General features: G+C 53.7%; 3 protein-coding genes across 10 annotated transcripts; 2 read left to right on the top strand and 1 right to left on the bottom strand.

Moving 5' to 3' along the window:
* The first annotated feature begins 2281 nt into the window (after positions 1-2281).
* Positions 2282-5800, top strand: LOC101119680 (small ribosomal subunit protein mS33-like). The gene has a single exon (XM_042237488.2). The coding sequence runs from the start codon at positions 2385-2387 to the stop codon at positions 2703-2705; it is 321 nt and encodes a 106-aa protein (XP_042093422.1). The 5' UTR covers positions 2282-2384; the 3' UTR covers positions 2706-5800.
* On the top strand, positions 2282-11168 carry SMIM29 (small integral membrane protein 29). 3 transcript variants are annotated; one of them, XM_060403585.1, is made up of 5 exons: positions 2282-7942; positions 9791-9974; positions 10179-10204; positions 10462-10567; positions 10729-11168. In XM_060403585.1, exons 2-5 carry the CDS (start codon positions 9864-9866, stop codon positions 10792-10794), a joined length of 309 nt encoding a protein of 102 aa, XP_060259568.1. In that variant the 5' UTR covers positions 2282-7942; positions 9791-9863; the 3' UTR covers positions 10795-11168. The 3 variants fall into 3 exon arrangements, with proteins under 3 accessions (XP_060259568.1, XP_042093443.1, XP_004018810.1); XM_042237509.2 differs by lacking the exon at positions 2282-7942 and adding an exon at positions 8473-8500 and having other exon boundaries at positions 10501-10567; XM_004018761.6 differs by lacking the exon at positions 2282-7942 and adding an exon at positions 8473-8500.
* Positions 11169-11307: 139 nt separating this feature from the next.
* Positions 11308-20156, bottom strand: HMGA1 (high mobility group AT-hook 1). Of its 6 annotated transcripts, none has more exons than XM_027958418.3 (6): positions 20066-20156; positions 19686-19808; positions 16431-16575; positions 14529-14612; positions 13876-13926; positions 11308-12616 (listed from the first exon to the last, which is right to left on the bottom strand). In XM_027958418.3, exons 3-6 carry the CDS (start codon positions 16530-16532, stop codon positions 12563-12565), a joined length of 291 nt encoding a protein of 96 aa, XP_027814219.1. In that variant the 5' UTR covers positions 16533-16575; positions 19686-19808; positions 20066-20156; the 3' UTR covers positions 11308-12562. The 6 variants fall into 6 exon arrangements, with proteins under 6 accessions (XP_027814219.1, XP_027814218.1, XP_027814220.1 ...); XM_027958417.3 differs by having other exon boundaries at positions 16431-16572; XM_027958419.2 differs by lacking the exons at positions 19686-19808; positions 20066-20156 and adding an exon at positions 19230-19391.
* Positions 20157-20518: the final 362 nt, after the last annotated feature.

Genomic DNA, 20518 nt, shown 5'->3' with positions numbered 1-20518 from the left:
ACAGTCAAAGGCTTTGGCATAGTCAATAAAGCAGAAATAGATATTTTTCTGGAACTCTCTTGCTTTTTCAATGATCCAGATGTTGGCAATTTGATCTCTGGTTCCTCTGCCTTTTCTAAAACCAGATTGAACATTTGGACGTTCTCCGTTCACGTACTGATGAAGCCTGGCTTGGAGAATTTTGAGCATGACTTTACTAGCATGTGAGATGAGTGCAATTGTGCAGTAGTTTGAGCATCCTTTGGCATTGCCTTTCTTTGGGACTGGAATGAAAACTGACCTTTTCCAGTCCTGTGGCCACTGCTGAGTTTTCCAAATTTGCTGGCATATTGAGTGCAGCACTTTCACAGCATCATCTTTCAGGATTTGAAATAGGTCAACAGGAATTCCATCACCTCCACTAGCTTTGTTCTCAGTGATGCTTCCTAAGGCCCACTTGACTTCACATTCCAGGATGTCTGGCTCTAGGTGAGTGATCACACCATTGTGATTATCTGGGTCATGAAGATCTTTTTTGTATAGTTCTTCTGTGTATTCTTGCCACCTCTTCTTAATATCTTCTGCTTCTGTTAGGTCCATACCATTTCTGTCCTTTATCGAGCCCATCTTTGCATGAAATGTTCCCTTGGTATCTCTAATTTTCTTGAAGAGATCTCTAGTCTTTCCCATTCTATTGTTTTCCTCTATTTCTTTGCATTGATCACTGAGGAAGGCTTTCTTATCTCTCCTTGCTATTCTTTGGAACTCTGCATTCAAATGGGTATATCTTTCCTTTTCTCCTTTGCTTTTCTCTTCTCTTCTTTTCACAGCTATTTATAAGGCCTCCTCAGACAGCCATTTTGCTTTTTCACATTTCTTTTCCTTGAGGATGGATGGAGGTTCTTGATCTCTGCCTCCTGTACAATGTCACGAACCTCTGTCCATAGTTCATCAGGCACTCTGTCTATCAGATCTAGCCCCTTAAACCTATTTCTCACTTCCACTGTATAATCATAAGTGATTTGATTTAGATCATACCTGAATGGTCTAGTGATTTTCCCTACTGTCTTCAATTTAAGTCTGAATTTGGCAATAAGGAGCTCATGATCTGAGCCACAGTCATGTCCCGGTCTAGTTTTTGCTGACTGTATAGGACATTCTTTCCGTTATTGAAATTAAGGTACTGAAGTCTCCAACTGTTAGTGTAGAGCTGTCTGTTTCTCCCTTCAGTTCTGTCAATGTTTGCTTCATTTATCTTGGGACTCTGTTGTTGGTGTATGCGTGCATGCTAAGTTGCCTCAGTCGTGTCTGACTCTCTCCAAACCTGTGGACTATAGCCCACCAGGCTCCTCTGTCCATGGGATTCTCCAGGCAAGAATGCTGGAGTGGGTTGCCATGCCCTCCTCCAGGAGATCTTCCTGACACAGGAATCGAACCCGTGTCTCTTATGTCTCCTGCACTGGCAGGCACGTTCTTTACCACTGGTGTCACCTGGGGAGCCCTGTTCACTGCATACATAACTGTTAAAGCTTCTTCATAGATTGACCTTGGTATCAATATAAAATGTCCTCCTTTGTCTCTAGTAACAGTTTTTGATGTAAAATCTATTTTGTGATATGAGTATAGCTACCCTAGGTCTCTTTTGATTATTCTTTACATAGAATATCTTTCCATTCTTTCACTTTCAACTTATTTGTGTCTCTGGGTCTAAAGTAAGTCTCTTGACAGCAGCATATACTTGGATCCTTCCCCACCTCTTTTCATTCCAATCCCAAAGAAAGGCAATGCCAAAGAATGTTCAAACTACCGCACAATTGTACTCATTTCACATGCTAGCAAATTAATGCTCAAAATTCTCCAAACCAGGCTTCAACAGTACATGAACTGAGAAATTCCAGATGTTCAAGCTGGATTTAGAAAAGGCAGAGGAACCAGAGATCAAATTGCCACCATCTGTTGGATCATAGAAAAAGCAAGAGAATTCCAGAAAAAACATCTTTTGCTTCATTGACTGCACCAAAGCCTTTGACTATGTGGATCACAACAAACTGGGAAATCCTTCAAGAGATGGAGCATACCAGACCACCTGACCTGCATCCTGAGAAATCTGTATGCAGGGCAAGAAGCAACAGTTAGAACTGGATATGGGACAATAAGTTGATTCCAAATAGGGAAAGGAGTACTTCAAGGCTGTATATTGTCACCCTGCTTATATAACTTACCTGCAGAGTACATCATGCGAAATGCCAGATTGGATGAAACACAAGTTGGAATCAAGATTGCAGGGAGGGGAAAAGGGCTCACAGGAGAGAAGGTCACAAGTAGATACAGTTGAAAGTTTCCGTAAAGGGACACATGAGGATCCTGAAAAGTCCTAAGGCCTCTTATTCCTTGCTGCTCAAGAAATGTCTTCACTTTCAGAATATGCCTTGCGCGTGAATCGTCTGAGTGCCCGGCTATTTGGTGAGGTTGCCAGGCCTGCTGATTCCAAATCCATGAAAGTGGTGAAGCTGTTCAGTGAGCAGCCTTTGGCCAAGAGGAAGGAGACTTATGACTGGTATCCAAATCACAACACTTACTTTGCACTCATGGGGATGCTACGTTTTCTTGGCCTCTACAGAGACGAACATCAGGACTTCAAGGATGAGCAGCTGCGTCTAAAGAAACTTCGTGGAAAGGAGAAGCCAAGGAAAGGAGAAGGGAAAAGAGCAGCGAAAAAGAAATAGTGCTGGTCCATCAGGGGAGGACTTCTCTCTCAGCAGCTGAAAGTAGGAGGAAGTGTATTTACAGTCTGTCCACATCCTGGAGGAGTGTCAGCTTCCCAGGTTGAAGACTGTTTGGAGGAACACCATCATCTCTGCGTTGAAATCTAACCCAGTTGAATTGTGACTGGTTTCATTGTAATTCTGCAAAATTATCTGCCTTGGTTCTGTAATCTGAGGTTTACCTTATTCCCCAAAGAAATGGAATGCATGACAAAAAAAAAAAAAAGATTGCAGGGAGAAATATCAATTACCTCAGATATGCGAATGACAACACCCTTATGGCAGAAAGTGAAGAGGAACTAAAGAGCCTCTTGACGAAAGTGAGAGAGTGAAAAATTTGGCTTAAAGCTCAACATTCAGAAAACTAAGATCATGGCATCAGGTCCATTCCTTCATGGCAAATAGATGGGGAAACAATGGAAACAGTGACAGGCTTTATCTTCTTGGGCTCCAGAATCACTGTAGATGGTGACTGCAGCCATGATATTAAAAGACGCTTGCTCCTTGGAAGAAAAGTTATGACCAACCTAGACAGCTTATGAAAAAAGCAGAGACGTTACTCTGCTGACCATGTTTCATATAGTCAAAGCGATGTTTTTTCCCAGTAGTATGTATGGATGTGAGATTGGGACCATGAGGAAAGCTGAGCACCAAAGAACTGATACTTTTGAACTGTGGTGTTGAAGAAGACTCTTGAGAGTCCCTTGGACTGCGAGGAGATCCAACCAGTCCATCCTACAGGAACTCAATCCTGAATAGTCATTGGAAGGACTGATGCTGAAGCTGAAGCTCCAATACTTTGGCCACCTGATGCCACAGACTTATTGGGAAAGACCCTGATGCTGGGATAGATTGAGAAGGCAGGAGGAGAAAGGGACGACAGAGGATGAGATGGTTGGATGGCATCACTGACTTGATGGACATGTGTTTGAGCAAGCTCCGGAAGTTGGAGATGGACAGGGAAGACTGGCGTGCTGCAGTCCATGGGATGCAAAGAGTCAGACACGACTGAACGACTGAACTGAACTGAGCTGAATGATTACTGCTGCTGAACATCTTTTCATGTACTTACTTGGCCATTTGCATATCTTCTTTGGGGAAATGTTTATTCAAATCTTGCTAGATCATTTAAAAATCCGTTCTGCTTTTTTTGGTGAGTGATAAAATATACATAAAATTTACCATTTTAATAATTTGAAACATATAGTTGAGTGGCATAAATTCATTCATAAATTGTGCACTGTCACCAGTCTCTGTCCTTTAATTAGTGAGTTTAGTCTCTTTCCTTTTAAAGTGACTACTGATATCAGGGACTGACTTCTGCCGCAGTGCTGTTTCCTATATTGTCATCTTTTTTGTTCCTCAGTCGTCCCAGTACTGCATTCTTTTGTGTTTGATTTTTCTCCTAGTATGTACTATTTTGATTTCCTTTTCATTTCCTTTTCTGTATATTTCCTACTTATTTTTTACTGGTTACTATGGTGATTACAATTAACATCCTAAGATTAAGAGTTGATTTATCATCAGAAACCATGAAGGCCAGAAGCCAGTAGAATGATACGTTTAAAGAACTGACAGGAAAATAAAAAATGCTGTCAACCAGTAATTCTATATCCATAAAAATTGTTATAGAGAAGTTCAGACATTCCCGGATAAACAAAAGCTATTGTTGTTAGTAGACCTACCCTACAAGAAATGCTGCGCGTATATGCTCAGTCGTTCAGTCGTGTCCGACTCTGCGACCCTGTGGGACTATGGCCCACCAGGCACCTCTGTCCATAGGATTCTCAAGGCAAGAATACTGGAGTGGGTTACATTTCCTCCTCCAGGGAATCTTGCTTTCCCAGGGACTGAACTGGCGTCTCCTGCATTGGCAGGCGGATTCTTCCACCAGTGAGCCACCTGGGAAGCCCTCAAGGCTTCCCAAGGGGAGTCATTCTGACTAAAACCAGATGTCACTGGCAACTCAATGTCATATAAAAAAAAAAAGTTCACTGATAAAGGTAACTACAAAGTAAAATAAAAGCTAGTATTATTGTATTTTGGGTATGTGACACCTCTTTAACTCTTTCTTATATGGTTTAAAACATAGATGCATAAAAACATAATTATGAATGTGTTAATATGCATGCAATATATAAAGATGTATTTGTAACAATACCAACTTAAAGGGGGACATGGAATTGAATAGAAGGAGTTAATATATGCCATTGAAGTTAAGATGTTATAAATTCAACCTAAAGTGTTATACATTTATCTGTCTCTCAAGTGTGCTTTGATAATTTGTCTTTGTTTCCATGTATTTTCCATTTCAACTGAGTTATTGAATTTATTTGCAAAATGTTGTTCCTAATATTCCCTTATTATTCTTTTATGATCTGTAGAATCTGTTGTGATGTAGAATCTTTCATTCCTAATACTGGTGATTTGTATTTTCTTTTTTCCTGACCAGTCTGGCTAGAGGTTTATCAACTTTGTTGATTTTCTCAAGAAGCAGTTTTTGCTTTCATCAATTCTGTTTTTCTGTTTTCTGTTTCTGCACTGATCTTTGTTATTTTCTTCTGTATACTTTGGTTTCAGGTGGAAGCTGAGGTCATTGACATCTTTTTTTTTTTAATAGATATTTAGTGCTATGAATATCTCTAATAGAGATGTCCCACAAATTCTGATACATTGCGTTTCCATTCAGCTCAAAATAACTCCTAATTATTGTTTGATCCAGAGGTGTGTTATTCATTTTCTAAATATTTATGAATTTTCCAAGGATCTTTTTGTTAATGATTTGTAATATAATTCCACTGTGATCAGAAAACATATCTTGTATGACTTGAATCGTTTTTATCAAGACTTGTTTTATGGCCAAGAATATGATCTTAAGACTATGTATCCTCCTAATGTTAGGTGGAATATTCTATAAATGTCAATGTTCTATAAATGTCAAGTTGGTTGATAGGGTTGTTCCAGTTTAATTCTGGCTGATTATTTATCTGCTTGTTTTATCAATTATTCAGAGTAGTATTGAAATCTCTTACTAAAACTGATTGTTTTTTCTTACAGTTGTATCCATTTTTGTTTTATGTATTTAGAAGCTGTCTTATTGGGTACGTGAACATTTAGAATTGGTCTATCCTCAATTAATCGTGTCATTATGAATTGACCTTTTTTTAAATCTCTCGTAATATTTTCTGCTCTGCAATCAAATTTATCTGATTTTATCACAGCCCTCCCAGCTTTCTTTTGACAAGCATAAACAAGGTGTATCTTTTCCCATCTTTTCACTTTTACCTTGTTAAGAGTCTTTGTAGTTAAAGTACATTTCTTATGGGCAGCATATAATTGGGTCTTACTTTTTTTATCCATTCTGACAATCTCAGCCTTTTAATTGGGTTGTTCATTTTATATTTTTTGGCCATGTGTGGCATGCAGGATATTAGTTCCTTGACCAGGGGTCGAACTCATGTCCCCTGGGGCGGAAGCGGGGAGTTTTAATCTCTGGATCACCAGGGAAGTGCCGTAACTGGGCTGTTTAGGCCATTTTCCTTTACTGCGACTGACAGCGTTAGGTCTCATTCTATCATCTTGTTTGTTTTCTGGTCCTCTCCTCTGTTCTTTGTCACCCTTTGCTCTTTTTCTACCTTCTTTTGGATTACTTGAGAATTTTTAATTGTATTTTATCTCTTTTGTTGGCTTATTAACTCTATTATTTTATGGTTTACATTATATGGATTTAACCTGCCACAGTTCATCTCATCACAGGAACAAACCAGACCTCAAACACAATCCCAGAGCAGCTGCCGGCACAGAGCTGTCCAGGAAGAGGGTCCACCCATCGGGGCCCATTCTGCCTTCCCCTTGCTGATCACACCAAGAGCCTTGGGAAGTCATCACACCACTCAGAACCTCAGCTTGCTTCTTTGTAAACTGAGGTCATCCCACCTGCCCTGCCCAGCTTGGAATGGTGTTCTGTCCTATGAATAAAGACCCCATGCCTTTCCACATACTAGCCTAGCTACTGCAACCACTAGGCCTGCTCCTAGGACCACCAGACTCTCAAGATGTGTGGTTGGAAATACTGAGAATGGGAACAAAGGTTGAGTGTGTGGGCAGCCAAGGGCCCCTGGGCTCCAAAACCTACTGCTTGATTCCTATTTCCCTGTAAGGTTGGGGAGGCCCTGCCTGGGGAGGTGCCTCCTCCCTCTGCCCTCCTAACAGAAGCCTGATGGGCGGTCTCCCTACTCTCCAGACCCAAACCCCAGAGAATACCAGGAAATCTGCCTGGAGTTTCCAGGGTCAATCTTTTCTTTCATTCCTTTCCCTGTATCTGATTCTCCATCACAGTCAGATGGTGGTATCTGGAGGCAAGAGGCGAGCTTGCACCTGTCTTCTGGTTCCTAATTGGGTCATCTCTGCACCAGATCTGCTCTCATCTAACCACTTCTGGAAGGACTTGGGAAGACTGAGGCCTGACCAGACCAAGTGGCTCAACCACATCTGGGCCATTGGCCGTCCCTGGCAAGTACAGGGTGACCTAGGAAATTCCCTGGCAGTCCAGTGGTTGGGACTCTGTGCTTCCACAGCCAGCAGCATAGGTTCCATCACTGGTGGAGGAACTAAGATCCGTGTGCATCCTCTGACTGTCAAAGAAAGAATAGGGTGAGGCACACGGCCCTTGTATCTTCCGGAGCATCTGAGGACCGGGAGGATCTCAACCTGGCTCAGCTGCCACGACCTTTACGTTCTCAGGTGTTTTCCATTAACTGCCAATCTGGAGTTTTCCCAATTGTATGTGATTCTGATGGGGGAGAGCTAACTGTAGGTTTACCTACGGTTGTAAGAAATAACGAAGATAGAGCCCTTCTACACTTGGCCTAGCTTCCCCCAATGCTAACTTTTGCAAAACTGTAACATCACCATTAGGATACTGACATTGCTAAAATCCACCGATCTTACTCAAATTACCCCAGTTAAGTGTGTGACATTTTAATGATCAGCCCACGGAAGCTTCGACCCAATCTTAACCTACTTGGCAAGCCTACTGTGACGCAGAGGGACTTCACCCCGCTGGTCCATTTTTTTTGTGCCCCAGAAAACCGGAAAGAAGTTAACAGGAAAATTTAAAATTCAGGGCATGTTATGTGCTAGGCTCCACTCGTGCCGTCGTTTGCTGCCTGCAGCAGCCTGTTTTACCAACACGAAGAGTAAGTAAGGCGCAGGGAGGGAGGGTGGCTGGGCGCGAGGTCCGAGGCCGGGCAAGGGCTACTCTAGGCCCTCCTACACACTCCGAGCACAGCACAGACGGGCAGTCACGCTGCGTGCGAGGAGGCCTAGAGGGCTCCACAGACATTAACGGAGGTCCCACAGGGCCTGCGATGCCCGTTAGAGCGGAGCCCGGCTCCGACCAGCAGGGCGAGGGGCGCGCGCGCCAGGCCCCGGCCCCACACGCGAGCTCCGGAGCGCGGCCGCCCCGGGGACGCCCCGCGGGACGCCGGGAAGCCGCGCGCCCCGCCCCGCGCCGCCGCGCAGCCCGCGGCTGCCCCCTGCCGCCGCGGCGTGGGCGCTGCAGCCCCGGCTGTATCCGCCTCCGGATTGGCGGCTCCGGCAGTCTCCGGGCCGGCTGCCTGCGGCCATCGGATTGGCTGCACCCCGATACCGCGGCCCCGCCTGTTTCCCCGGGTCCTTTGATCACGCGCCTGCTGGCTCTTCCGGGGCCCGAGAGCCAACCGAGGGCGTTCCTTTCCGGGCTGCAGCGGCGGGAGGTAAGGCATGGCCGGGTTGCATGGGCTGCAGAGCGCCGGTACAGGTCCACGCCTCGGGGTGTCGGGATTCCAGGATACTCGGGTCGCTCTGCGCCCCCCTCATGTTCTCCTCCCCTGGCCTGAGCCTCCCAACGCCGTGGGAACTACCCCTCACTCTCCCTTGCTGGTCCGCAACCTAGGGACAGCCTGTCACCCTCCCTACCTCAGAATGTCCCCTCGACCACGGGACGGGTGTGCGACTGGGCGAGTCCGGAGCCCTCATGGGCACCGAGACAGGCGGCTCAGCCCTTAACCTCCGATGGAAACCCAGGCGAACCGGGGTCACGGACCTCGGAGCATCTGCGTGCAGCCACCCGTGAAGAGTCTCCTTGCATCTGTCATGGGAGCTGACCCTCTCCACTTCCGCCTGTCATGCCAGGCCAGGAGGGGAGGGACCCGGGCAGAGCCCCGAGTGAGGACCAGGGGGAGGTGACATCACCTCGCAGATGCAGCCCAGCCCTGCCCACTTGTGTCCGCTCTGACACAAGACCAATGGGGGAGACGGTGCCCAGGTTCTATGTCTGGAGTGACACCAGGGACAACGAAGGCCCGGGAGCTATAGCCTGAAGTGTAGGCACTGGGCCAGGATCGAGGGGGGTCCTCCAGATGCTCCTGCTTCACCCCTTGGCTGCAGTGAGGACCCCGTGTTTTAACCTAATCTCTCCATTTTGCTTCACTGGATAGCTTCTGGTAGCCCAGTGCTCCAGGAGGAGGGGGTGGGAGCTGGGGACCTCCACCTAATCTTCCCTCAGTAGCTAGTATCTGCAAATGTTTGGCCAGCACCAGCACCTGAGTGAAAGCCCCACCCTGGGCAGCACTCAGGCCCCGGGTCTGGCCTCCCCTTGGTGCCCCTGGGTAAACCCCAGGATTTGCTGAGAGTCACTGGAGGGTTCAGCCCAGCACACTGACCTGGAAGACCCCCTCCCTCCCCTTTCTAGGACCTGACCTTAGTTTTCACGTATTACTCTCTCGGGGAGGGATCCAGAGTCTGGCTGTCACCCTGGGTGGAACTGACAACCTCCTTCCTCCTCTTCAGACTTCCCTCATAGCTCAGTTGGTAAAGAATCCGCCTACAGTGCAGGAGACCTGGGTTCAATCCCTGGGTTGGGAAGATCCCCGGAGAAGGGAAAGGCTACCCACTCCAGTATTCTGGCCTGGAGAATTCATGAACTATATACAGTCCATAGGCTCCCAAAGAGTCGGACATGACTGAGTGACTTTCACCTTCACTTTCACTTTCCCCCTCTCCAGGGAGCCCGGGGGAGGCACCCTCCCGAGGCGGTACTGCCCATGCGGACTACCGGGCCCTCCGGCTGCTGATGTCATGAGTAACACCACAGTGCCCAATGCCCCGCAGGCCAACAGCGACTCCATGGTGGGCTATGTGTTGGGACCTTTCTTCCTCATCACCCTGGTCGGGGTGGTGGTGGCTGTGGTAAGGAGCCTCCACACGTACACACACCCCCACACTCTTGCTAAGGCAGGGGCGAGTGGGCCCGGACCAGCCTGTACACAGCATCTCACTGTCCTGCCGTCTCAGGAGCAGAGGCTCTCGGGAGGGGAGGGTGTGGAGGCGGGTCCCTTTCCCCCATGGGCCATCCTGGGCTCAGCCGCCTCCACAGTGCTGTCTCTGTTACAGGTGATGTACATCCAGAAGAGAAAACGGTGAGTGTCCCTGTCCCGAGTGCCCCCCACCGCATTCTGCTTAAAAGTTCTTCCCATAGGATCTGAGATCCCAGCATACACGTAAGATGCCCTCAGCCATTCAGAAGACAAAGCTGAAATTCCCTGCACGCCACTGTTAGGTTTTTTCTTATCCAGATGTGTCCTTAGAGCTCTAGTGTACCCTGAAAGGCACCCGCTGGAGGTGCCCCGTTGGGGGAAACAAGAGTCAGGTGGCTGAGCACCCCCGTGCCCCCCAGGGTGGACCGGCTTCGCCATCACCTGCTCCCCATGTACAGCTACGACCCTGCCGAGGAGCTGCATGAGGCCGAGCAGGAGCTGCTGTCAGACGTGGGGGACCCCAAGGTGAACACTCTGGGGGGACGGAGAACCAGCAGGGGTGGGCCTGCTCTCCTCATAGCCCTGAAGCCAGAACCTGCTTCTGCCCTCAGCCTTCACCATTTGGGCCGGGGCCAGTCAGGTACCTCCCTGCAAGCTGTACTATGGCCCGCTCTCCCCTGCTACAGGTGGTCCACGGCTGGCAGAGTGGCTACCAGCACAAGCGGATGCCCTTGCTGGATGTCAAGACATGACCTGAGCCCCCTGATCCACCCCTCTCCAAACCACGGGGTCTTGATTGCCCAGGGCCCCACAGCCTGCTGCTCCCCCAGCACCCTTCCCTCCAGCCCGGCTCCTAAGCCCTGCAGAGCCACCAGCCTCCACTGGACCCACCTCCTCGGCTTTCAGTCCTTTGTGGGATGAGCCTACCTACCAGTCACTCCCAGGAACTAATGAGAATGTTTCTTCCTGGGGTGAAAGGGTGGCTGGGATTACCAGGTAGGGCTTTGCCCTTCCACGGGCACCTTTCTCTAGCCCTCCCAGACATAGCTTTGGAGCTGTTCCCATGGTGACAGGGCCTAATGTATATTCAGTATATATATTTTGTAAATAAAATGTTTTGTGGCTAGGGGTATAGGTGATTTCTTCAAAAGGGGCTTACCTTCCCTGTAGTCAACTCCAGTGCCTTTTCTTTTTCACTCAACTCACTAGAGATCCCTGGTTTCTAACATTCCCTATTCTAGGCACCCACCACAGAAAAGACTCAGTCCAGAAAAGGATATTTTTTTATTCAAGTAACTGCAAATAGGAAACCAGAGGGGAGCCCCAGGCTGGGACAAATAATGGCTACCTCCTCCCTGACAGAGCAGGTGGAGAAGGTGGCCCCTACACCTGACAGTCAACACGGGCCCCCTCCCCGCCCGCCCTCACTCTGCTGCAGCATCCTAGGGGCAGGACCCCACCTTCCCTGGGACTCGGGGAGTTGGTACCCAGCCTGCTTTGCTCCAGACCCCTTCCCCTAAGAGCTTCTTGGAGGAGGGGGACGTGGGCAGAACAGGAGGCGATGAGGATGGACATTTGGCGCTGGTAGCAGCAGCAACGACGGATGTCTAAGAATGAAACATTTAACAAAAAACAACACAACTGTCCAGAGGTAGTTTGTGAACAGAGGAAAGATGGAACCAGAACCTTGGGGGTTGGGGAGGAGCAGAAGGGTGGGAGTGGGCGAGACTAGCTCCTTGTTATTAGTGCCCCGAGGGAAGGGAGGAGGGGAACTGAGGCCTGGAGCGGAAGCAGACAGGGGTGGGGAGTGGCTCCAGCTCAAGAGGCTGCTGCAGGGAGCCCAGGCCTCCTGGGCCTCACCTGGATAAAGGGGACTCTCTCCATCATTGCAATGGGATTCCAGGGTGAGGGCAAGGTGGGCTAGAGCCTGCCTAGAGCTGGGAGGGGGCTTACATTCCTACCTTCCTTCCTGAGCCCCCAAGAGGGTGGCCCCACCTAGTGTGGGAACAAGGCAAGGCGGGAAGGAGAGGGGGTGGTGGGGGGCATCTCGGGGCAGTCACCCCTCTCCAGTGGCGGCACCTGCTGCCGCTAGTACAGTGAAGTGGGGCGTGTCCAAATGAGAATGAGATGGGGCTTGCGCCCCTCTTAAGGCCAGGGGAGCCCTCCCAGGCCCCTTATCGGGAAGCCAGAGGGGAGAGGCAGAGGGGATCCCCAAACCGAGAGCCCAGCCAGCAAGGCCCCCACCACGCAGGGAGCAGGGATGCGGCAGCGCAGGAGTGGCTAAGTGGAAGTCAGCTTTGTTGGGGAGGGCGGCTGGGTGAAGGGTCGCTGGGACCTGAAATCAAAGGGAGTGGCTCCTCACTCGGGCCCGGGGACCCTGTGGCAGCTGGTCTGCAGTGTAGTGTGGCGGGGAGGGCGCAGGTAGAGGGTGGGGGGGGGCCTGGGGGCAGGGGGGCAGGAGCAGAGCGGAGCTGTCCAGTCCCAGAAGGAAACTGCTCCTCGGGAGGGAGCAGGCGGCGGTCACTGCTCCTCCTCTGAGGACTCCTGCGAGATGCCCTCCTCTTCCTCCTTCTCCTGCAGGGTAGGCAGGGCCATCAAGAGAATGCCAGGCCCGCTCCCTCCTCCGCTGCCGCCCCCAGAGGCCAAGCTCACCACCCCCCCACGCCCGGCCTCTCCAGAAGGGGGATGAGTCAGGGCTGAGTGTGTGGGTGACTCAGCAACCTCCACGGCCCAGTTTCATTCATAAAAAAGGAAGAATTTAAAGGGAGGGAAAAAAAAAAAACCACACACGCTGGTCTCACACACAGCCAGGCCCCTCAGCCCCCAGGGGCAGGGGGCTCCTGGCAGAGCACAGGGCAACCCTGGGCTCAAGTTGGCAAGGAAGTGACTGGTCCTGGGGTGGGAGACAGCAGCCAGGGAGAGAAGGGGAGGGCAGGGGTGGCTGGAGGCTGTGAGCCCCCTCCACTGAGGGTGCCAGGTGGCCTCAGCGGCCCGCAGGGGCAGCTGCTAGGCGGTGGAGTGGCCACGGCCGCAGGCTGACCCCAGGCCAGGGCGGGGAGCGAGGGGAAGTGTGTGCCGGCCGGGGCTCACTCACTGGGCGGGAATGTCGGGACACCACACAGGGCCCCCGTGCCAGGCACAAACTCCAAAACAACCCGTTTCCTGTTACTCACTCTTGGGGCCCTGCCAGCACCCCAAGCCCCCCTCAGCCGGTGGTGGCTCAGCTCACACAGCTCGAGGAACAAGCCACAAGGAGGACAGGTTGCAGGGGCCCAGCCTGCAGATATCTGGGCGCAGCCCACCAGCCACCACTCCCAGCTGCCTGGGGGCCCAGATGGGGGTGGGGCCCCTCAGCTCCCACCCAGCAGGCTATGACCCAGCCCCGTTCTGGAGCTGAGCTCCTCTACTGCTGCTGCTTAAACCCCTTCTTCTTCATTACTACAATGGGGGAGTGGGGCGGGGTGGGGAGATGCTACCATATGACCTCAAGGTCCACCCTATAAGTTCTGACTCTGAACCAGAAGCAGGGGAAGGAAAAGATAAGAACCACCCCCAGTAAGGCAGGGCAGGGAGTCTAGCCTGGTTTGTACCCGGGACCCTACACTTCTCACGGACACAGCTCTTCAGAAGCCCTAGGCTGAGTGCCAGGAGTCCGGGGGCCCTGGACAAACCCTTTCCCTCCCTAGGCCTGGGTGAAAACGTGAAGTCCCACCATTGCTGGCCCTGCAGGTCAGGGAGAGCCATCTCCCTCTGTGGGCGCACAGGATGGAGCATCACTCACTCTTCAACAGTCTCCCCAGAAGAACCAAGCTGCCTCTGCCCCAGTCACCTACCAGTTTTTTGGGTCTGCCCCTTGGTTTTCTCCCTGGAGTTGTGGTGGTTTTCTAGATGGTCAGAAAAAAGATCCACTAAGTCAAAAATGTCCCCGATGGTGCCCACCCAATGACCAGTGCCCCAGATGGTGAGGGACAGCAGGGAGGGGCGGCCCAGGACTCCCACCCCAGCAGGCCCACCCGAGTCCAGCTGGTGATGACTGGCCAGCCACACTGCCCCCCCACCCCAACATACACACACGCCCCCCAACTCCCTCCTCCACCCATGACTCAAGAGGATATGAGTCGTGTCTTAGAAAAAATAAAATAAAAAACAAAACAACTTCTCTGAAAGGCTGATGCCACTATGAATCTGGCCTCCCCCCTCATTCCTGCAGGAGCCAGGGGACCTCCCACAGAGAAGGTGACAGTCTCAGCCCCGGGTGGAGCTGCCCCCTTGCCTCTCCAGACCAGGAAACCTGCTGGACACCTTGACTTCCCCACTGTCCTGGACGGGCCAAGGCCCAGAAGTGAGACCTCAGTCACTGGCCCCCCCTCGCCTCCATTGGCACAGGCCCGTCACCACCCATAAGCCAGAAGCGGGTGCAGAGAATTAGGACAGACCAGGCCGCCCATGGCTGCTGTCAGGGCAGAGGGCCCCCCATAAGCCTCACCCGGGTCTTGGCGGCACCCTTGTTTTTGCTCCCCTTCGGTCGGCCCCGAGGTCTCTTAGGTGTTGGCACTTCACTGGGCTCCTTCTGCAAAGACAGATGAGACAGTCAGAGACGTGGAAGCCACCTTCCCTGTCCCTTCAGGACAGAGCCCTCTGCCCCAGCCCAGCAGTGGTCTGCCCGCCCCCACTCCAGAATGCACAGGAACCATGGCAGGTAACCCTTGGGATTCAGGTTCTCCATCTGACATTCTTTTGCAAAGCCTTTCCCCTAGCTTCTCTGCAACAGCAAAATGACAAGACACCAGAAGGCCTCTGGGAAGGGTGTCGTGGGGGCAGAAAGACACGAGATAGCTCTGTCCACACCCCAGCTCAGCCTCTGACCAGCTCTCAGATCTTGGGCCAGATGCTGAATGAAGACAGGACAGTCTGCAGTACTGGGCTGTCATCACTGCCCACCCCACCCCCACCTCCGCCAGAAGGCAGGGATGCAGAAGAGGAGAAAGGATGCCCCTTCCCCTAGAAGGAGCCTCCAGCTCTCCCTGCAAACCAGACTCCTTCCAGGTTGCCTCCTAGGGAGGACTCATGTCCACATCTTGGAACCCCAGAGACCCCTGCCATTTGGGCCACTAAAACTTTAATAGACCCGAGATAGAATAAAAAGCTGCTACATAATGCACAGAAGCCGGGCAGTAAAGGCACATCAGTGGTGGTTTCCCAGGGTGGCTGCCGGTGGGCTGTTCATCGCCCAGTAACCGCACACCCCTTCTGACACCCCTCACTGACAAGCCCACAGGCAGCAGGGGGAGGCCAAAGGAATCAGACTAAGGGGGGTGACTTCTCCACCCGTGAAAAGGGCTCTGAAAGAGACAGATGAATTCCACCACCCATGAGACTCCTCACGGCTCCTCAAGAGCTAGTACGGAGATTCCCAGTGGGGGCGGGGAGGCGTGCCTGGGGTCTGGTGGACAAGGATCAGCTTCAGTTCCTTTCCCCTTCTCTCCCCCAGGAAAGGAAAGGAACAGGGCTTCACCCACAGCTGCGCCCTCATGTGGGACAGCTCCCTCTCGAGAAACCAAGGTCTCCACCAGGTAACAGGTGGCCCACACAGCCTGACTGGCCAAGCTCCCCAGGGTGCCCAGAACCAGGGCTCTGAGTCACTCTGCCACCAACTCCCCAACGTTGTAAACTTTCGGGCTTTTACAGAACCAGGCAGAGCCCAATGCAGGGTCACTCAAGGAAGCCCAAGAACAGGTGATGGCCCCTGCCCCGGGATGAAGAACTCCAGAAACGGACAGGAAGCATTAAGTAAGTTAACAGAGTGCTGCCACGCATGCTGCTGGGCTTACGTACGTAAACGGTCACGTTTCTATAACTCATCTTTGTTGGCGTTTAGTCGCCAAGTCACCTCCAACTCTTTTATGACCCCACGGACGGTAGCCCACCAGGCTCCTCTGTCCATGGGATTTCCTGGGCAAGAAGACTGGAGTGGGTTGCCATTTCCTCCTCCAGGGGATCTTCCTGACCCAGGGATCGATCCCACATCTCCTGCTTGGCAGGCAGATTCTTTACCACTGAGCCACCATACTTCAATACACTGGTCCACAATGGACTGGAAATAAAAGGTGAGTGGTTTACCAGTGGAAGCTCTGGCCTGCATGACTACAGGCTCACTCCTGGCTTGAACTCAGGTTCAGCGCTCCCTTGGGCCACACTCCTCTCCCGGGGTCTCGGGCAGCAGAGACGTGTGTGTGGGGAGCGCACATATGTATAGGAAGGATGCCGCACCCTGCCAGTCCTGTTTTCACCTGCCAGGATGCCGGAAACCTCCCTAGCCCTAAGAGGTAAACCAAGGTGAAGGTCTGGACAGCCAGCTGCCTCCTGCCAGCGCAGCCCCAGGGCTCACCGGAGGCTGCTTGCGAGGCCGGCCCCGCCCGCGCTTCTCAGCGCCGTCCTTCTCCTGCTTGGAGGCCAGGGGCTGGCTGGACTTCGAGCTCGACTCGCTCATCTTCCCTCGTCAGCAGAGCAGGCGAGGAGCCACGGCTGGGCTGCTGGGAGGCAGGGAAAGTGTTTTAGATGAAACTTCTTGCGTTAGCCACCTCCAGACCCTCATCACTCCCGCCCAGCAGGAAACTGCCTTCTCCCAGGGCCCCCCAGGACTCCCACCCTGGCCTAGGGTTGTCTGCCCAGCCCGCCGTGCAGGCTGCAGGGTGGGGCTGGGCCGTTGGCCCTAATCAGGGCCTTATCTCCTGCTCAGAAGGGCTCTTTGTTGCCCTGCCACCCCCACTCAAGAGCGCAGCCAGCCCAGACCTGGCTGTGGGTGAGGCCGTCCCGGCTGAGGTGTGGGCGAGATGGTCCTCAGGCTGCCAGGCCCCCCCCCTCCACTGTGCTGCCCCTTCTCTTTTAAGGCAAGCCAAGCCTGGGTAGCTCGCGGGGAGCACGGGAAGAGAGGCGAGCAAGGAACGAGCCCTGCACATCTGCCTGGCAGCCATGCCACCAGTCCCTGGGCCACCTTGCCCACAGCACTGCCCAGGGCCCCACCAGTTCTCTCTGCTTCCCTCTCCCTGGGTTAAACCTTGGAGGGTCAAAGATGCAAACAATTTGGGAAATGGGGGCTAAAACCACACTGGGTGAGGTGCGGGGAGGAAAGGAAACCACCCAAAGCTGAAAGGGGAGTCTCCTCTTCCCCTCAGCCCACTCGCACCCATCTGGAGTCAGATGGGATCTTTCTCTTTGATGCCTCCTCACATGAGGGGCAGGGACTTCTCCAACTGAGAGGGAGAAAACACTAGCTGACCCCCTGAAGCCCTAGGAGTGCTGATCCTCAAAGCACCTTGGTCCTTTTCTAGCATATTCCCTCTTCTTAAGAGGACTCTTTGGACTTAATCAGTCCTACAAATACAGAATTCATGTAAAACCACCCTCTGCAAGGGGCACCTGCACCTGTATTGGGGAGTCTCTTCCAGAAGCTGAGAAAGAGCAACAAGGGGCCCCCACACCTATCCTCCCAGTTAGTATCCCCAAGTTACAGACAGAGATTGGTCTTCGGAGGCTGCCCTTGGCAAAGGGTGGGCCCAAGTAGCTCTACTTCCAGAAAAGCCCTTCAACCTATAAAATGGAGGTAATGATGCTCCACCTGTCTTGCCTACGTCTGCAGCAAGAATCAAACTAGGTAAAAATTAAAAACGCTTAAACAACTGAAAGGTTCATTCCAATCAAAATGAGAACTAGAACATTTGAAAATGACTCTCCCTTTTCAGATTCAGACTATTTCCAATTTTAACCCAAAGAGAGGAAAGCCTGTCTTTTTTGCAAACTTGTGATTGTTACGAGGGGCCTAAGGCCCCTGATTCTCAAGTATTGAAATGCTCCAGACGGCGAGACTTCGTCTGGTAATTATTCCATTTCATAATATTTCAGACTTGAAGACCCTTTTAAACAAGGTGGTTGGCGATTTATCCTGCTCCATCATTAGTGGCTTGGCCTGCTCTGTAATTACAGGCAGTGATTAGAATCTTACATTACACCACAGATCCCCCTTCAAAACTAAACATCAAAATTAATCAGCTAAATGAGCGCTGACCTCACATGAGGTTTGCTGGAGGCCCCCTCCAAGAGGGGGTTCTAGTTGGGCGAAGCCAGCCCCTAATCCCACAAGGCCCAGCCCAGCCTGCCTGGGGACCCTGTTGAGTGCGTCTGGTATTTCCCCACTTCTTGCTGCTGGGGACCCTTTAATCCGCTCACCCCCACCCCAGATCCAGGCCTCCATGAACTGAATTAAGGCCTGAGGCCCTCTCTGGTGAGACCAACAAATGCTTGTCTCTTCCACCTGTTTCTGAACATCAGGGAGGCCTGGCTTGGAGAAGCCACGTTTGAGGCCCAACTTCAGTCCTATCGTCGGTAATAAGCCCTTTCGGGCCTCAGACTTGTCCTCTCCACACAATGTGGGCGCCACAAACGCTAAGGCAATCCGTGGGCATGACTCTAGGAAATCACCATGGGGCTGCCTCGTTTCCTCCCAAAAAGTAGCCTAGAGAAAGGGTTGATGAGGTGCCCAAGGTCACAGAGCAAATTGGAATGGGTTCCTGGCGACCCTTCTCGCCCGCCAGTTTCCTTACCCGCCCGGGGGCTGGTAAAACCCCTGTCGCCCCTACTCCAGACCGGCCCTGGGTGACTCTGCAAGTGTCTGCGCCCGGCCGTTGCTGGTCGGCCGGAGGGACGAGGGGCCGGAGCGCGCGGGGGGAGGGGCGCAGGCCGCGGGTGCAGGCGCGGGAAACCGGTGCCCTCCGACCGCATGCACCGCCACGAGGGTGCACCCGGCCCCACTTCCTGCCAGAGGGGGCACCCAAGCCCGCCTTGGGGCAGGAAACCTGGCGCGCGCGGGGGAGAGGAAGAAAGCCGCCTCCCTCCGCGACTTCCCCGCAAAATAAAAGCCCCAGTTTAAAAAAAAAATGAAACGGGGAGTCAAAGGGACTAGTTCCAACAGAGCCCAGCAAAGCAGAGAAACCAGTTTGTGGGGGCGGAGGGCAGGCCGGGCCCGGGGGGCTGAAGAGGCGCAGGCCGGGCCAGAGGTGGGGTCGGGGTGAAGCCCCAAACCCAGGCCAGGGAGTCGGCCTCGGCTGCGGAGTGAGCGCCGGGATAAAAGGCCGAGCCCGGAGTTCAGGCCGAATTGCGGGGTTCCCGCCCATCCCACACCCCCACTTACAGAACTTCCCCAGGCTGCGGGGCCGCCCGGCCCCGGGCTCTCCCGCCGCGCCCCAGCCTGCCCCTCTCCCCGCCCCCACGGCACAGGCCCGGGCTCGGGCTCGGGCTCGGGCGGGAGCGGCGGCCGCGCGAGGTGCACCGAGAGCCGCCGGGTGCACGACTCGCGCTCGCCGCAGCCGCGCACCCCCTCCCCCACCGCGCGCTTCTCCCGGGTCCCCGCCCCCCGCACGGCGCCCGCGGCGCGGGGGCAGGGGTGCGGGCGCCCTCCCCGCGCCGCCCGGCCCCACCGCCCGCCCCCCGCGCCGCGCGGCCCTCCCCCGCCGGCGGCTCGCGCAGCCCCGGCCTGGGAATAAAGCCGGAGGCGCGCGCTGCAGCCCCGGGGCGGCTTGCAGGAGGGGGCGGCGTGCGGCCGCGGCGCGGGCGCCCCCCTCCGCCGCCGGCCCCGGGACGGACTCACCGCGAGCTCGGCTGCCGGCCTGCGGTGCGTGCTCCGAGCTGCCGGGAGCGACGGTGTTGGGCGCTGAGGACCGGCCTGGCTCCGCCGCCGCCGCCGCCGCCGCCGCTGGTAGCAAATGCGGATCTGAAACCGGGAGAGAGAGCAGAAGCGCTCAGAGGCCGCCGCCGCCGCGTGCTCGCCGCCCTGGCCCCCGCGGGGTATTTATATGTCACATCCAGGCCGGGGGGGGGAGCACAAAAATATTCCACCTCCCCCGAAGGATGGCGAGGGGCAGGAAGCTAGGCACGGCCCGTGCGCGGCCTCAATAAATAAATAATTTATTTAAATGATAGATTAAAAAAAAAAAAAAAAAGGAGCCACCAGAGGGGCCGCGAACTCACGCCTTCTTGGAGCCGCGCCAGGGCCAGAAATAGCCCGGGCTCGGAGTCCCAATTAGAGGAGCGCAGCCCCGGCTCAGGGGAGCTTAAAAAGAGCGACCCAGGGGCAGGGGGGACGGGCCCGCCCGCGCCAGCCGTGTCACTGGGGGGCGGGGCCATGCAAATGAGCCTGGGGATTTAAAAGGGCGGCCGCCCGCCGCCGCCGCGCGGGTGGGTGCTGACGACGGCGAGGGCTGTCCGGAGACGGGCGTCTGGGGGCGGGCGCGCAGGGGGGCCGGGCCGGGGCCCAGAGGACGCGGCCCCCTCCCCGCAGTCCCCTGCCGGCAGACATGGGGAGCTGTTGAGAGGGGTCACCAGGAAGCCCTTCCCAGGGGCGGGCGTTCCCTGCGTGGAGTGGGCTCGCGCGAGAGACGCCTCTGGGGCCTTCCGGGCGTTAGGCCTGGCGCCCGCGGGCGC

The sequence above is a fragment of the Ovis aries genome, chromosome 20, assembly GCF_016772045.2.
Source record: "Ovis aries strain OAR_USU_Benz2616 breed Rambouillet chromosome 20, ARS-UI_Ramb_v3.0, whole genome shotgun sequence".
NCBI lineage: Eukaryota > Metazoa > Chordata > Mammalia > Artiodactyla > Bovidae > Ovis > Ovis aries.
Note: the sequence above shows the minus strand (reverse complement) of the source record. Positions and strands in the feature narration are given on the sequence as shown.

Coding starts and splice junctions, on each gene's coding strand:
- SMIM29 (XM_060403585.1), top strand. CDS start 9,864: ATGAGTAACACCACAGTGCCCAATGCCCCGCAGGCCAACAGCGACTCC. Junction 10,205..10,461: donor TACATCCAGAAGAGAAAACG/GTGAGTGTCCCT, acceptor CGTGCCCCCCAG/GGTGGACCGGCTTCGCCATC. Junction 10,568..10,728: donor CAGACGTGGGGGACCCCAAG/GTGAACACTCTG, acceptor CCCCTGCTACAG/GTGGTCCACGGCTGGCAGAG.
- LOC101119680 (XM_042237488.2), top strand. CDS start 2,385: ATGTCTTCACTTTCAGAATATGCCTTGCGCGTGAATCGTCTGAGTGCC.
- HMGA1 (XM_027958418.3), bottom strand. CDS start 16,532: ATGAGCGAGTCGAGCTCGAAGTCCAGCCAGCCCCTGGCCTCCAAGCAG. Junction 14,613..16,430: donor GGCCTCGCAAGCAGCCTCCG/GTGAGCCCTGGG, acceptor CTGTCTTTGCAG/AAGGAGCCCAGTGAAGTGCC. Junction 12,617..13,875: donor GGGGCAGACCCAAAAAACTG/GTAGGTGACTGG, acceptor CCTACCCTGCAG/GAGAAGGAGGAAGAGGAGGG.